At 46.8% G+C, this 14,314-nt stretch overlaps 1 protein-coding gene across 4 annotated transcripts in view; it reads left to right on the top strand.

Moving 5' to 3' along the window:
- Positions 1-14,314, top strand: part of LOC309517780 (acid-sensing ion channel 2) — a 394,302-nt gene that overhangs the window by 363,064 nt on the left and 16,924 nt on the right. For all 4 annotated transcript variants that reach the window (XR_014213257.1, XR_014213258.1, XM_082197291.1 and 1 more), the window contains exons 4-7: positions 6,825-6,975; positions 9,852-9,908; positions 10,631-10,784; positions 13,430-13,521. Coding sequence is in view for 2 of the 4 variants with exons in the window: in XM_082197291.1 (XP_082053417.1) it covers positions 6,825-6,975; positions 9,852-9,908; positions 10,631-10,784; positions 13,430-13,521 (454 nt within the window). In the remaining 2 variants the exon portion in view is untranslated. The remainder of the gene's footprint in view (positions 1-6,824; positions 6,976-9,851; positions 9,909-10,630; positions 10,785-13,429; positions 13,522-14,314) is intronic.

Genomic DNA, 14,314 nt, shown 5'->3' with positions numbered 1-14,314 from the left:
TTCTTCTTTTGTTCCTTAATTACTTGAGGGATATCTTGAGTGATTTCATGAGTGATATTCTGAATACCACTGGGTGGGTCATTAAGTGTAGATTAGTTGGGTGTTTCTCCCTCACAACATGAACAAGCGTGACGACACGTCCCGCCTGCCAGACATCTGGAAATTAGCCCTCCCCACAAAAACCGACACCAGAACCAGAGGCACACAGAACGCCGTCACCAATCAACCACACCAGACCCAAACCCAGACCCTCTCCACAGACATATTACAGACTCCATCCAGTAGCCAAACTATAGTGGCACCTCCGGATGCTGCACCCCCCTGCAATCCCTACACAGATCTGGCTGGCACAAGGCACAAAACCATAGCTCGCCCCTATACACGAAGCCAAGCCAGAGCACAACTAAATGCAGCACAGCCATCTTCTCAGAAAAACTCTTCACAAGCTCAAGAGGTCAAGACACGAAAGCTTTAGCAACTAATCTACACTTAATGACCCACCCAGTGATATTCTGAATACCACTCATGAAATCACCCAAGATATCCCTCAAGTAATTAAGGAACAAAAGAAGAAAAGGCACACTAATCTAGGAACTTCCTCTTTGCCCAGAACGTTGGAGGCTATACACCACACCCCTCAACAGTATTTATAGGAACTCAAACACCAGACTCTGCTCTGTTCCAGTAACAAGAAGCCGAAAGCACCAGCCTGAAGATGACGAGTGAGACCTCGTCGAAACGTCGCACAGACACCCCGACTCTTACACGGGAAGACACCCGAAGACACCAAAACCTGCATATATATATATATATATATATGCCGCTTAATATGTAGTTAGGCTTCTAAGCGGTTTGCAAGAATAAAAACCCAATTGCAGAAGCATGAAAATATAAGCCTCCATAATGGAAATGCACACCAAAACAGTCCTGTTAAAACAACGCAGTAATTAAAAAGTAGGATGTAAATGCACTAGAAATCCTGTACTATTCTCTCCTGAAATTTGCTTCAAAATGTTAAACTGCTCTGAGACTTTGGAATAGGATTGGATGATAATCTTGAGAAAGATTTGGGTAGCCAGGGAGGCAGGGACTTGGGTCATTGTGGGCAGAATATGGGGCTGCTGTTTGCCTGTCGGTATTCAAAAATAAATAAACCATTCATTCATTGCCTCAGCTCACTCCCAGGGAAGCCAAATAAGTGACAGATATATAGAGTTGCTGCAGTGCCTTCAGAGTCTCTCTCTTAAGTCACCTGAAGTTAGTTTGCTTTGCAGGCCGTGTCTCCACAGTGTGTGTGAGTCCTGGATTTAGTAGGTTGACACTTGGTGTGATGGGGAATTGATAGGTGTTGGACATGCCTTTTGGGCAGTGGGTGTCACATTCTGGTCTGATGCCAGATCCCACGGAGAAAGCGGCAAGGCTGGTCAATGGCCCACAAACTGGTTATCACCTACTTTTTATCATATTCAAAGCACTTTGAACGTGTTAAGATAGGCCATATAAACGCTAAGTAATTATAAGTGTATAATTATAATTTTATTATTCATAGCTTAGTGGTATTGCATGCGGAAGGTCCCAGGTTCTCATTCTCTGGCAACTCCAGGAGTGGCTGGGAAAGACCCCTGCTGGAAGTCCTGCAGAACTGATGCCAGTCAACATGAACTAGATGTGGAGAACCTTTGGCCCTTTGGAGGTTGTTGAACGACAACCCCCATCATCCCTGGCCATCAGCCATGCATGCTGGAGCTGATGGGAGTTGTAGTTCAGCAACATCTGGAGGAGCAAAGGTTCTGCGCTCCTGCTGTTGGCAGCACTAAGATAGATGGAATAATGACTCAGTATAAGGCAGTTTCTTGTCTTTCCCGCTGCAGCTGATGTTCAGGCTGTGAGTGCCATTGCTTGTGTAACCGAAATGACTCTGCCCACATTTAATAGCAGATTTCGGACAGCCTCAAGGTTTGCAGAAGCACAAAAAATATATATTAAAAAATTGATTCACAGTGTGATGAACCTCAACAACTGTCCCACGAGGACCGAGTGTGCTCAGTGGCCCTAGAAGGCCCCGCTGTCTGGCTACTTGTGGAGAACAGAGTATGGGGAAGGGTGACAAAGTGGCTAACAATCCTGAACAGCAACACTCTGCGCTGCAATATTTTGTTGCAGGTCCCTTTTAGCTTGTCATTACTGCTTATTATTTTAAGGACCCCACTGAGCAGTTGTCCATCCCAGCTGTGGGAATGTATAATTCTTCAGAAGGGAGAATGAAAGGGCCTTGGGAACTGGGCAGCCTTTGCCAACCTGGTGCCCCCCCCAGATGTTTTGGACCGCACCTCCCGTGAGCCCCAGCCAGCACATTAGGGCTCTCACACCCCTCACCACCTGAAATGCCACCTGAACAGAGCACTTCAGCCCCAGCTAGCGGCTTTGAGGGAAACGAAGTGTCTCTCCGTCCTCATCTCTCTTTCCGCGAAGCTTGTTTAAGATGCTGCTAATGGAGACACGCTCGGGTGATAATGCGATTGCTTGAGACACGACAAGGGAGATGGCGAGGCCCATTGATCGGAGCACAATGGCAAAAGCAATGTAATTATTTGGGGGCTTGGCAGTGTGATTCCCTCCCCGTGGAAGCAGCTGAGTAGATAGCCGTCAGCAGAGGAAAAGTTGCCTGCCTTGGAGGCTGCGGGAACTGAGATGTGACGCTCCCCTTCCTCTCAATGGCTTATCTCTGCAGAGAGGATTACTTACACTTTCCCACTTGCACAATGCCACCGTAGCAGGTTTCCAAATCAGGTCGATAAGAACAAGAAGCTGCCTTATGTATGGCCACTGACCCTTCTAGCTCAGTGTTGCCTACACAAACTGGCAGCACCTCTCCAGGTTTCAGGCAAGGAACCTTTCCCAGCACTGAGTGGAGATGCCTTGGATTGAATTCGAGACCTTCTGCATGCAAAACAGATGCTTTCCAGCTACAGCCCTTGACGTGATCAAACCCACAGTGCCATTAGCAGCAAGGATAAGATATTTTGCCAACACAGTTTGCAGAGGACAAGATGGCAGCCCTCCCCTTCCATGCACTGAAGCTGACCAGTTGAATCTTCCTTCAATATTGGGGTTGAAGCAGAGTCTTTCATGTCACCTAGATGCAGCAGGTAAACCCAGGACAGGCCATGTGATATATACACTCTATCCTCCATTGTCTTGTTGCCACTCCCTACCCCACTGTGTTTGTTGTCTGATGTGGCCACCTAACTCTACCTAATGGTAGGGCCGGCCAAAGTGCTGGGCCAAGGCAGTGAGGCTTGGCCACCAACATACTCAGAATTGTAGCTCAGCAATAGTAGGGGCTTTGTTTTATTCAGAAGGCTACCTACCAAGTGGTAGGTAGGTTGGTGATAGGAAGGACCTCTCATTGCCTGAGATCTTGAAGATCCACTGCCAGTCAAGGAAGACAGATAGTTTGGCCCACTGTAACAGGGTGAGGGAACCTTATGCCTGGGGGCTAAATTGCCCTCCAAATCTCAGGACTCTCCCCAGCCCATGTCTCCTCACCACCCTTAATTTGCATCATTGACTGGCTGGAATGTTCTTCTTAAGACCTCTTGCTTGCCCAGGGAGAGGATAGAGTAGAAGAAAGCATGGGTTTGCAGTACCAACCCCTCTGATTGGCAACCAGTATGAAACATTCGGATTGACTGGGCCTTTTACCTTTGCCTGATTGACAGGTTGTTACTCCAGCTCGGGGAGCAACTGACCTCAGGGGCACCAAGGATACACACTTCAAGTGCAGACCTGGGCACAGCCCAGCGCCGGGAGCCATGTGCATCAGTGCATTTGCTCCAAGAGCAAAGCAAACTCCTTGTTCTTCCCACCTCTGTCAATCAAGGCGCATCGAGGAGGGTGTAATTAAGCATTCAATCTGCGCCTTCCCCACAGACGTTGGGCCGGCTCGGAAGCAACGTGGCTCAAAGCCAAGGCTGGCTAAGCGAGAAACACAGAAACTGAATATGTGATCATTCCATCATTTCCGATCCCATCACCTATGTTGTGAGCGCAATTTAAACAACTTAGAAGATTTGTGTGGAAGCCGGGCTAGTGCAGACGCTGAGGTCAGGAGAGATGGCAATTATTTATTCTCCTTTATCATGCCGTCTGCAACATATGGGTGTCGCTCCCCACTCCAGATGACTAAACGACGGCAGATGCCACACTATTAGCTTGGTAGAAAAACGCAAATGAGGTGTGGAGGCCCTCCGGTGGTGTTTTGTCATTGTCATAAAGAAAATCTTGATTCTTCTATCTTGAAGACACTCCACATTAGCAATTCAGGCTTTGAGCCTTGAGCCAACCAGAAGTGTGGGGGTGTTGGGGTGTCTCGTTGCAGCCACTTTGGCCCAGGGCTGCCGTTCTAGCCCTTAAGAAATTGGGGGTGAAGTAACTCTCATATTTATGGAGCTGAGAGGATGCCGACCCAACTGTTAGGCAGAGTGAGGCAGTTGCCTCAGGTAGCAGATTTTGAGTTCACTCCATGCATTGAGAGTGTTCTTCCACCAATATAACAGTCATGGAGAATCTTGGGAAGGGTACTGGGCACAGTAGGTCTGTGAGGTCAGAACCCTTAACCACCTAAGATTCCCAGGATCGTTTGGGGGAAGCCATGACTGTTAAAAGTAGTCTACGTGTTCTTTTAATGTATGGTGTGGATGTGGCCTTTGCCACATTTTTTGTTCATATTTTTACTTCTGTGGAGAGAGGTGCATATGGGATGTTGTTGTTATCATCATCACCACTACCATTTATCAAAAAAATCCCAGGGCTGGATCTTTTCTTGCATCGAATACCAAAATAATTTGCCTGATCTTTAGTATGCACCCTGACCATTTTTTTGTGGGGGGTGCCATTTCCTGTTCCACTTCAGGCAGCAAAATGCATTGGGCCCAGTCTGAATCTACATTTGTGTAGATTTGTTCAGCACTACCTCTGAGTTCTGTGTGTGAGAGTGTGTGTTTTAAAAACAACACTTCGTTTGAAATCCAGGATCCATGTTGATATAGTAGCTTATGAGGATTACATTATATAATTTATTTCCTTTTCAAATCCTACCATCAGGCAACACCATTAATATGGATTAAACCATTACATTGCAAAAAAAGTGAGCAAATTCTCTTTCATCAGGCTCACCATTTAAGCATTGCAAGGTGGAGTGGGGAGAGAGAGAGAGATTTTGAAAAGCCAGCCTGACATTGAAGTCACAAATAACACACTGTGGAGCTACCCTTTGAGTTGGTCTGGAGGCTAGAGCCAGTGCAGAAGGTGGTTGTTAGGTTGCTGGGGGTGTGTGTGTGATTTCATTTATTTGTTTGTTTATTGGATTTATATCCCACCTTTTTCTCAAAGGAGTTCAAGGTGGCATACATGGTTCTCTCCTCTTGATTTAATCCCAGCAACAACCCTTGGGGGTAAGCTAGGCTGAGGGGCAGTGACTGGCCCAAGGTCACCCAGCAAGCTTCATGGCTGAATGGGGATTTGAGCCCAGGTCTCCCAGGTCCTAGTCCAACACTCTAACCACTACCCCAGACTGGTTGCCATATATCACCCTGCCTGTGGGTGTTATATAGAACTCAGAACAGGTTACTTCAGGTAACACCTTATCCCTTATACACCCAGTAGAACACTGCTGTCTGTGGGAGAGTTTCTCCTGCAAGTTCCAAAGATCTCAGAAGCCCCCACACTCCCCAGTGACTCAGAGCAAGGCTTTTATCAAGGCTGCCTGTGGAATAGCAACCCTGTCTAGATATGACAGGCATCTACAACCTGCACTTTCTGGAAGCAGTTGAAGACATTTTTGTTCTGATAGGCTTTCCCAGCTGGAAAAATGGATCTTGACCACGAGTGTTCACTTGTTAGGTGTTTAGTGTTGTTTATGGGTTTTTAATTGTTGATAATTATCTTAAGTGTAAATCACCTTAAAGCAGTGCTTTAGAAGGAAATAATAATAATTGTCACAATCTTTAGACAGAGTGTAGGAGATCACAGGCTAGGGCTGCAATCCTATAGCAGGTTTCCTGGGAGTAAGCTTACTGAAAGTGGGACTTACCTTTGAGTAGACATGTGTAAGACTACATGGTTTAGGGTCTAGTAGGTATCATGCAAGTTTAACATTGTGCCAGGTTGTAGATTACTGGGACAGAGATACACACAGTGGCTGATCCACCAATTTGGAAAGTATAAATCCCAGAAGTTACCTGGATCAGTCTCCTACCTTAGGCAATACACCTAACATGTTCCTTGTTAGGTAGGGGTCTAGGTAGAGAAACAGAGATTTTATGTTTGCAAAACTGAAGTGGGGAGGACTGCCTAAAGGTTGGATGGAGATGATGTCATCATGGGAGGTTCAATGTTCAATTTATTCTATACAGTGCTTTTTTCTGGGGGGACGCAGGGGGATGCATGCCCCTAAACGTTTTGTGAATCTAAGTTTGGCCTCATTGAGGGGCAGTATTTCAATATGAGTAGGAAAATCAGAGTACCCCTAAACATTTTTTAAGAAAAAAAAAGCACTGGTTCTATATAGCCAAAGGCCTACACAGGTTGGATGGAGTGTAACTTTCAAAAAGCAAAATCCTACCTTCAGGTGATAGAAACATCTGCTCCTGAATGGCTCGATTCATCATTCTCTAGGACACACAAAAATCAAAGGGAGCTGTATTGGTCTACTAGAAAAACACAATTTCAAAACACTCCTCTATCCCTCATAGTTAAAAAGAAATAAGAAATAAAGACAGCCTTCTATATTCTGACTTGAGTCCCCCATCTTTCTCTTGCAGCTGACATACCTTCCACCTCCATGGGGTGAGTGCCGCTCCTCAGACTTTGGCCTGGACTTCTTTCCCATCTACAGCATCACTGCGTGCAGGATAGATTGTGAGACCCGCTACGTGGTGGAGAATTGCAACTGCAGAATGGTCCACATGCCAGGTAAGGTATTCAGGGGTGAGCTTGAAACAGCCTCAGCATGTGCTTCTCCCCTGGTGTCAGGGCTGGCTCTTGTCGAGGGGCCAAGTCCTGGGTGTGAAGCAAAGAGGAGGGCCATAGGTCAGGGGGAGAGCACACAAACAGGCCCCAGGTTCAGTCCCTGTCATTGCCAGGTAAGGCTGGGGAAGATCCCTGTATGAACCCCTGCAGATCTGCTGCCAGTCATTGAGATATTATTGGGTTAGTTCAGGGGTGAAGAACCTTGTGCAACCTGATGCCCAGTTCACCTGGGTAGAAATCTCTCAGGGGCTGCATTTTGGGAGTGGGCGGGGCCTGATCCAAAAGTAGGTGTGGCCTGACACAATCACATGCGACCATCTTCTTTACTGCATGCTCATCCCTAGCCTATGGATGTGCAAGAGGCCTCCTTGATGGCCTGGCTGAGTAAGTTTTTTGTTCTCACTTTGATGGTCTCAGGCTTGCTGATCGGAAGGTCAGCGGTTTGAATCCCCGCGACGGGGTGAGCTCCCATTGTTCTGTCCCAGCTCCTGCCAACCTAGCAGTTCAAAAGCACACCAGCGCAAGTAGATAAATAGGTACCACTGCAGTGGGAAGGTAAACGGTGTTTCCGTGCGCTCTGGCACTCGTCACAGTCCTCCGTGGGCCAGCAGCGGTTTAGTCATGCTGGCCACATGACCTGGAAAAATGTCTGTGGACAAACGCCACAACCCCATAGTCGCCTTTGACTGGACTTAATCATCCAGGGGTCCTTTGCCTTTACCTACAGGCTGAATCTCTGCCTTGGCATCTCTAAGGCTCCAGATTTTGGACTCGAGTCCTGACACCTGTCCTCTATTACAAACCTCAGTTTACATTATCCTTTTATGAAGACGAGCTCTTTCAGCAGAAGTTGCTCAGGTTTGATTTTGAACTAGCCCTTTTTTAATGCTTTGGTGTCATTTTGGACCATGCCCTGGTTTAAACCAGCCTTTTGAATAAGGTGTTCCATTTCTGGGATGAATGTATATGTGAAAGAAGCCGCTTGTGGTTGCCACCACAGTTTCCATCACTGCCATAGGTAATTGATGAGCATGGCCTACAGTTGTGCTGTTCTACCACCTTCCGTGCATAACTTACTTTAGATGTCCAGTGCCATGTTTCTATGTACTAAGACTCCTCTGGGGGAAAAGAAATGTACTGGGTTCAGCATCCTGCCTTTGGGCACTGAGATAAGACAGTAGAAACTGCTGAGATAATGCATATGAAGATCACTTTAAAATATGCTATTACACATGGATATTGCTTCCTGTACCTGTTCCCCATTCACTCCTTCACAAATAACCCTACTCTTACTCAGCCACTAATTCATGTACCACTCTCTCACACACATAACATTTCACACATTGCCAGACAGATGGCTACTGATGTGATAGTTCTACCTCCTTCCATCTGGTCCCTTGGTCTGGTGCGCTGATAGATTGCTTAGGAGTTAAAAAACAAACCAACAAAAAAATCCAAACCCAAACAATTTGAATGTAAGTAAACATTCTGTTACACTAAAGTGAGAGAAGCCTGCTTTCAATAAATCAAAGCCAGGGCTCTTGCACCCAGTAGCTACAGAACCTCTATTCCTGGTAGCAGGAGTCCTCTTTTGGCTTATCAGTTTATTTGACTTTTGGAGGCAATTTGGCAACATCACTATTTTGGTGAAAATCTGTGTGCTTTCAGCTATATGATCCTATGCCCATTTACTTGGAAGTAAGCCCCATTGAAGTCAGTGGGAATGACATCTGAGTAGGCATGCGTAGGATCACTCAGTAAACTTGTTACGTCATTTGGTTTTCTCAGAGTGATAATAGTAAATAATTTTATTATTTATACCCCATCCATCTGGCTGGGTTTCCCCAGCTACTCTGGGCGGCTTACAGCATATCGACAAACATAGTTAAACATCATACATTAAAAACCTCCAGATACAGGACTGCCTTCGGATGTCTTCTAAAAGTTGTGTAATTCTTTATCTCCTTGACATCTGAAAGGAGGGTGCTCCTGGGAGTAGTAACTCTCAGGTCCCAACCAACTATCAAAAACTGGATTTGGTTTCCATATATATTGTTGTAACTGCTCGGTCTTACTATATTACTCTTACCAGATTTATTACCTGCCCTTCATCAGGCAGGGGCAGGTGGACAGGTCACAACAATTTCGAATTCAAGATTAAAATCAGTCAAAACAGATTACCATCACAAGAATAGGGGGGACGGGACGATGACCCGAAAACACGCATCTCAGATGTCAAAGGCCAGGGTGAAAAAGTGCATCTTCAGCATCTGCTGTATAGTGAAAGCTGTATAGTAAAGGTGCCATATGCACCTATGGAGAGGAAATTCCAAAACTTAGGGGCTGCCATGGAGAATGCCCTCTCCTGGGACACGCCCCCCCAAAAAAGACTTCTGAGAGAGGTGGAACTACCAAGAGGACCCCCTATGCTGATCTTAACACCTGGGAAGGAGGTGGTCTTTTAGATCTTTGGGACCTGAGTTGTTTGGGGCTTTAAATGCTACTGTGAGAACCTTGAATTTGGTCCAGAAATTAACTGACAGGCAACAACCCCAGCCAGTAATCCTTATTCCAGTCCCTGTAAAGCAGCCTTTCTCAACCTGTGGTTCCCCAGATGTTGTTGAACTACAACTTCCATCACCCATAGCTAGCAAGGCCAGAGCTCAGGGATGATGGGAGTTGTAGTCCAACAACATCTGGGGACCCACAGGTTGAGAACAAAGCAAGGACTAGTTTCCCAAACTAGTCAGAAAGAAACTCACTGTTGCAAAGTTTGCATAAAAATGTCCCTGTGTGTTTTGTATTTTCTTTGTGTGCAGGAGATGCTCCGTTCTGCACGCCGGAGCAGTATAAAGAGTGTGCAGAGCCTGCGCTAGGTAAGTTCTGAAGGACAAAGGATTCTCTCACTGTCAGTTTCTCAGAATTATTATTATTCCACCCCCCACCGCCTCCAAGGATCTCATTTCAAGCCAGGAATGTGTTTTCAGGGCCTGTGTTCTGGTAACATCGGGATAAAAAGCACAACTTGTCGCGGACTTGTTGGATGCAAAGGAAGGGTGGGAGGAACCAGCTGGGGAACCCCCCAGGGAGAAGGCTCGGCTCAGAGCCTGGGGATTGGTGGTGGGACGGCAGATGAGTGGTCAGAGGAAGAAGAACGGATGGAGGAGGCGGAGGAAGCCGTAGAGGTGGCAGGGCTTAGTGAGCTTGGGAGAGTCTGTGGCAGAGGAAAGTCAAGAATTAGAGGCAGAAGAATTAGAGGCAGAAGCAGGAGAGGAGAGGAGATGAATCTGGCTGGTGAAGAGGCATGCCAAGCACAGGGCTGTCAAAAAGCCCCTTGTGTTGCGGCTCCCAAGCGCCCAGCAGCCACCTGCCAAAGGGACTCTGACAGATGAGTTGTCCTGCCCACATGTCAAGAGTTGGCCTGTGAGAAGGGGAACAGACAGCTGTTTGGCCCATTGGGTCCAAAAGGTTCCTCCACGCCAGCCTAGAATGGACCCTTGATGATGGCGAGCAAAGCAAAAGCTCCCCTTATGCTTGTATCTCTGAGCTGGTAGTTCCACAGATAACCCATCTATCTGGTCCCCACTTTGCCTTGCAGTGGTTCTTGGTGAAAAGGACAGCAGTTACTGTGTGTGCCAAATGCCGTGCAATTTGACGCGCTACAACAAGGAACTCTCCATGGTGAAGATCCCCAGCAAGACCTCGGCCAAGTACCTTGAGAAAAAGTTCAACAAGTCAGAGAAATACATCTCGTAAGTAGACCCATTCCGGTCGGGGCTAGAATGATGCTAAGCAGCCCAATGAGAGGCTCTTGCTTGTGGTGTCCCAACACAGAGGGTTGTAGCCGGTGTTAGCCCTGCTCAGAGTAGACCCATTGAAGCTAATGGACGTGACTGACTTGCGTCCAGTAATTTTAATGGGTCTCCTCCACATGGAACTCCATGTATATGGTGATTGATTGCCAGGCCTCAACTAGGTCAGTCTCTAGGCTGTCGGGTTTGGGAAATCAGGGAGCTGGCTGCCCGTCCCCTCCAGTGGCCCAGGCAGGGCGCCTAGTCAGAGGCTGGCAGTAGTCAAGATCCAACGTAGCAACAGAAGGGGCTGGAAGCAGCTGCATTGTCCTTTAGTGTAAATAAATTTTTATTTGATTTTTAAAAATATAAACATACAACAAAAACCAATTCAAAATCCAAGATTACTCTGAATCTCCTAATTCCTAATCTCTGAATCTCCTAATTCAAAAACCAATTCAAAATCCAATCAAGATTACTCTGAATCTCCTAATTGCCCCTCATCCCTTCCATGGGTCTTGTTGATAATATTTTCGACCCCATATCAATACTTATCTGATTTTTTTGTCTTTCTAAATTATCCATACATTCCGTTACATTACAAGTGTGGTTAAAATCCTGCCAATGTTTTCACCTGCTTACAATGCTCTCGTATATAAATTATAAACATTTCCCATTCCTTTTTAAATATCTTGTCTTCTTGATTCCTGAGCTTCCCAGTTGAGTTTTGCCATTTCGGCATAGTCCATCAACTTGGTTTGCCATTCTTCTCTGGTCGGGGTTGTCTCTTCCTTCCATCTCGGGGCTGGTAGTATCCGTGCGGCCGTTGTCGTGTACATGAACAGTCTTTTCTGGTCCTTTGGACTCTCTGTACCTATAATTCCTATTAAGAAAGCTTCTGGTGAAGCAGTTGCATTGTCAAAAGGCAGGCAGAGGCCACAATATTCAAGGCAGCAATGAGGCAAGCGGCACAGAAGCTAAGCATAGTCATTACACTCGGGGCAAGTTGCTGAGGCTGAGGAGCTAGCTCTGAGCTCTGGGCTTCTTCAGGCGTGGTCTGCTTGGCCAGCCGACTGGATGTTGGTATTGCAAGCTCACCATAGGGACTGAGCGCCAATGGCACTGACATCTGGGAGTTCTAGAGTTACACACACCTACGTGCATGTTGCCCCCCTGGAATTTTGCCCTGTTAGTTTAACATGGTGCAAATGAGCAGCCGGAAAGTGGAAGGGAGAATACTGCCAACCTTAGGTGGCCTAAAGAGAAATCTGCACTATGGCTGTGTACATGCCATATACTTAAAGCACATCTTTACCACGAAGAATCCTGGGAACTGTAGTCTATTCAGGGTGCTGGGAATTGTAGCTCTGTGAGGGGTAAAGTACAATTTCCAGGATTCTGGGAGGGCGGGGAGAGGTGTTAAATGTATGGTGCGTACCAGCTGCGAGCAACTGGTGTCTCCCGACTGAAACTAGTTAGACAAGGGGCAGAAAACGGAAACCAAGATATTCATAGGATTGGAACACTTTCCTTATGAGAAAGGACTTGGAAATTGGGGGGGGTGAGCTGGAGGGGTCAGTGTAGTGGCAGGGAGGGGGAACCCAGGAATACATTTGGGCGGTGGGGTGCTTGACAGGGGCTTACAAAATTACGCGAGGTGGGGAGAAAATTTAGAGAGAAACATTTCTCCTAATAGATTGTCAGGACAGGGCTGTTTTGTTTTGTTTTTTAAGGTACCCCTTCACAAAACACCCATCTTTCTTTTGGGACTCGCTGCTATGAGCTACCTGGAGACTTGGTTTTATTATTTATTAAATTTGTATGCCACCCTTCATCCATAGATCTCAGGGCAGTTCACAAGTTTAAAGATACAAGATGAAAACAAAAAAAAGTAAAAAAAAAACCCAAAGAACTACAACCCACAAACCATATTGGATCAATCTGTGGAGGAGGTGAGGTCTGTCAGGAGCTAAAAGTCACAACAGCCATATGGATCTTTCTGGTTCAGAGATGCTGCAACACTGAATTCCAGTTTGGGGGTAGGTGGGTGGAAGGAAGGAAGCAGCTGAGGGGTGTTATTGCCTTCAAGCTCTGCTTAGAAGACTTCTAGAAGTGCCTGGTTGAAAAAAGAATTATAGAGGGACCTCTGGTCAAGATCTAGTGGGGCTCTTAGTATCTCTGGAATACTTGGCGCCTTGGTTTTCAAGTTACAAAGGAGCTGGCAGTGTAGCAGCTTACAAGCAGCTTATGTTTTTTAATCAACCGAATATTGTTATTTGTTTTTTGGTGGGCGGTGGGGAAGAGCCTTGAGGATGGAGGAGGTGTAAGTAAAAGCAGTACGCTGCGGTTGTCTAGAAGCCGCAAGGCGCGTTGACAGACTCCCTACCGATTACATAATATCTCTTTCCCTTGGGATGGCCTGACCCCCTGCTCAGGCATAACACATCCCTCAGGCTACCCATTTGGAATATGAGTTTTCTCTCGTCGCCGCTCACTCAAAAACGTGCCATGGCAGCAGAAAGCTTATTTGTTTTCACGGATGCAGCTCCTTCCTTTTGATTCTGTCTCTCGGCTGCCCGTGTTGTTTTGTTTTGTTTTCTCCTCAGGGAGAATATTCTTGTGCTCGATATATTCTTTGAAGCCCTCAACTATGAGACCATTGAGCAGAAGAAAGCATACGAAGTGGCAGCTTTACTTGGTAAGTAAGAATCCTGTGTGTGTGTGTGTGTGTGTGTGTGTGTGTGTGTGTGTAAAATGAATGGAATTTGGGGGTTTCGGCCAAACTCCCTTCCAGTGGTGGTGGGCAATTTGAGGTAGAGGGGAAATGAGTTTAACGGGGGCGGGGAGATCACCCAGCAACTAGTCACAATGGCTATATCCTACCTCCAGGGTCAAAGGCACTCTTCCTCTGAATACCAATTGCAAGCATGTCCACAGCATGCTTGAAACAATAAAGTTGCCAACCTCAGCAAGGAGCAGCTGAGAGCATGGGTTGCAAGGCCAATCAGTTTTGTGCAAATCGCTCCCTTTGTGTGCAAAGCGCTGTTCCCTCCCTGTTTCCCATCAGCAGATCCGCCGCCCCCCCCCGAGCTTATTACACATGCAAGACCCTTCAGCCGGAGAGATGCAGTCCTGTGCTGCTTCCCGTTGCCACCTGGGTTATCGCCTCCCTGTGTGGCATCTATTTTCTGCCACTGGTGGCGTGCTGTGTGATTTGGCATTGAGTCATCCTATATCCTGTATGCTCTGCTGTGGTGGCCTTCCTCTCATCAAAGTCAACAGGAGGGTAATGCTTTGTGCCATGTCCGTGGACTGGTGTAAAGTTGGTCTGTTGATGTGGCCTGCTCATGGATCAAAAGGGATATAGGGGCCAACATATATGGGCGTCTCCTTTTGGCGCACAAGGGCCCAAGTTCAATCCCCGGTCAGTGTGGACAAATGGTCTGATTCTGTATAAGACAGCTTCCTGTGTTGCACTGTGTCACCCAAGC

This window comes from Podarcis vaucheri (assembly GCF_965113315.1).
Source record: "Podarcis vaucheri genome assembly, chromosome: 13".
NCBI lineage: Eukaryota > Metazoa > Chordata > Lepidosauria > Squamata > Lacertidae > Podarcis > Podarcis vaucheri.
Note: the sequence above shows the minus strand (reverse complement) of the source record. Positions and strands in the feature narration are given on the sequence as shown.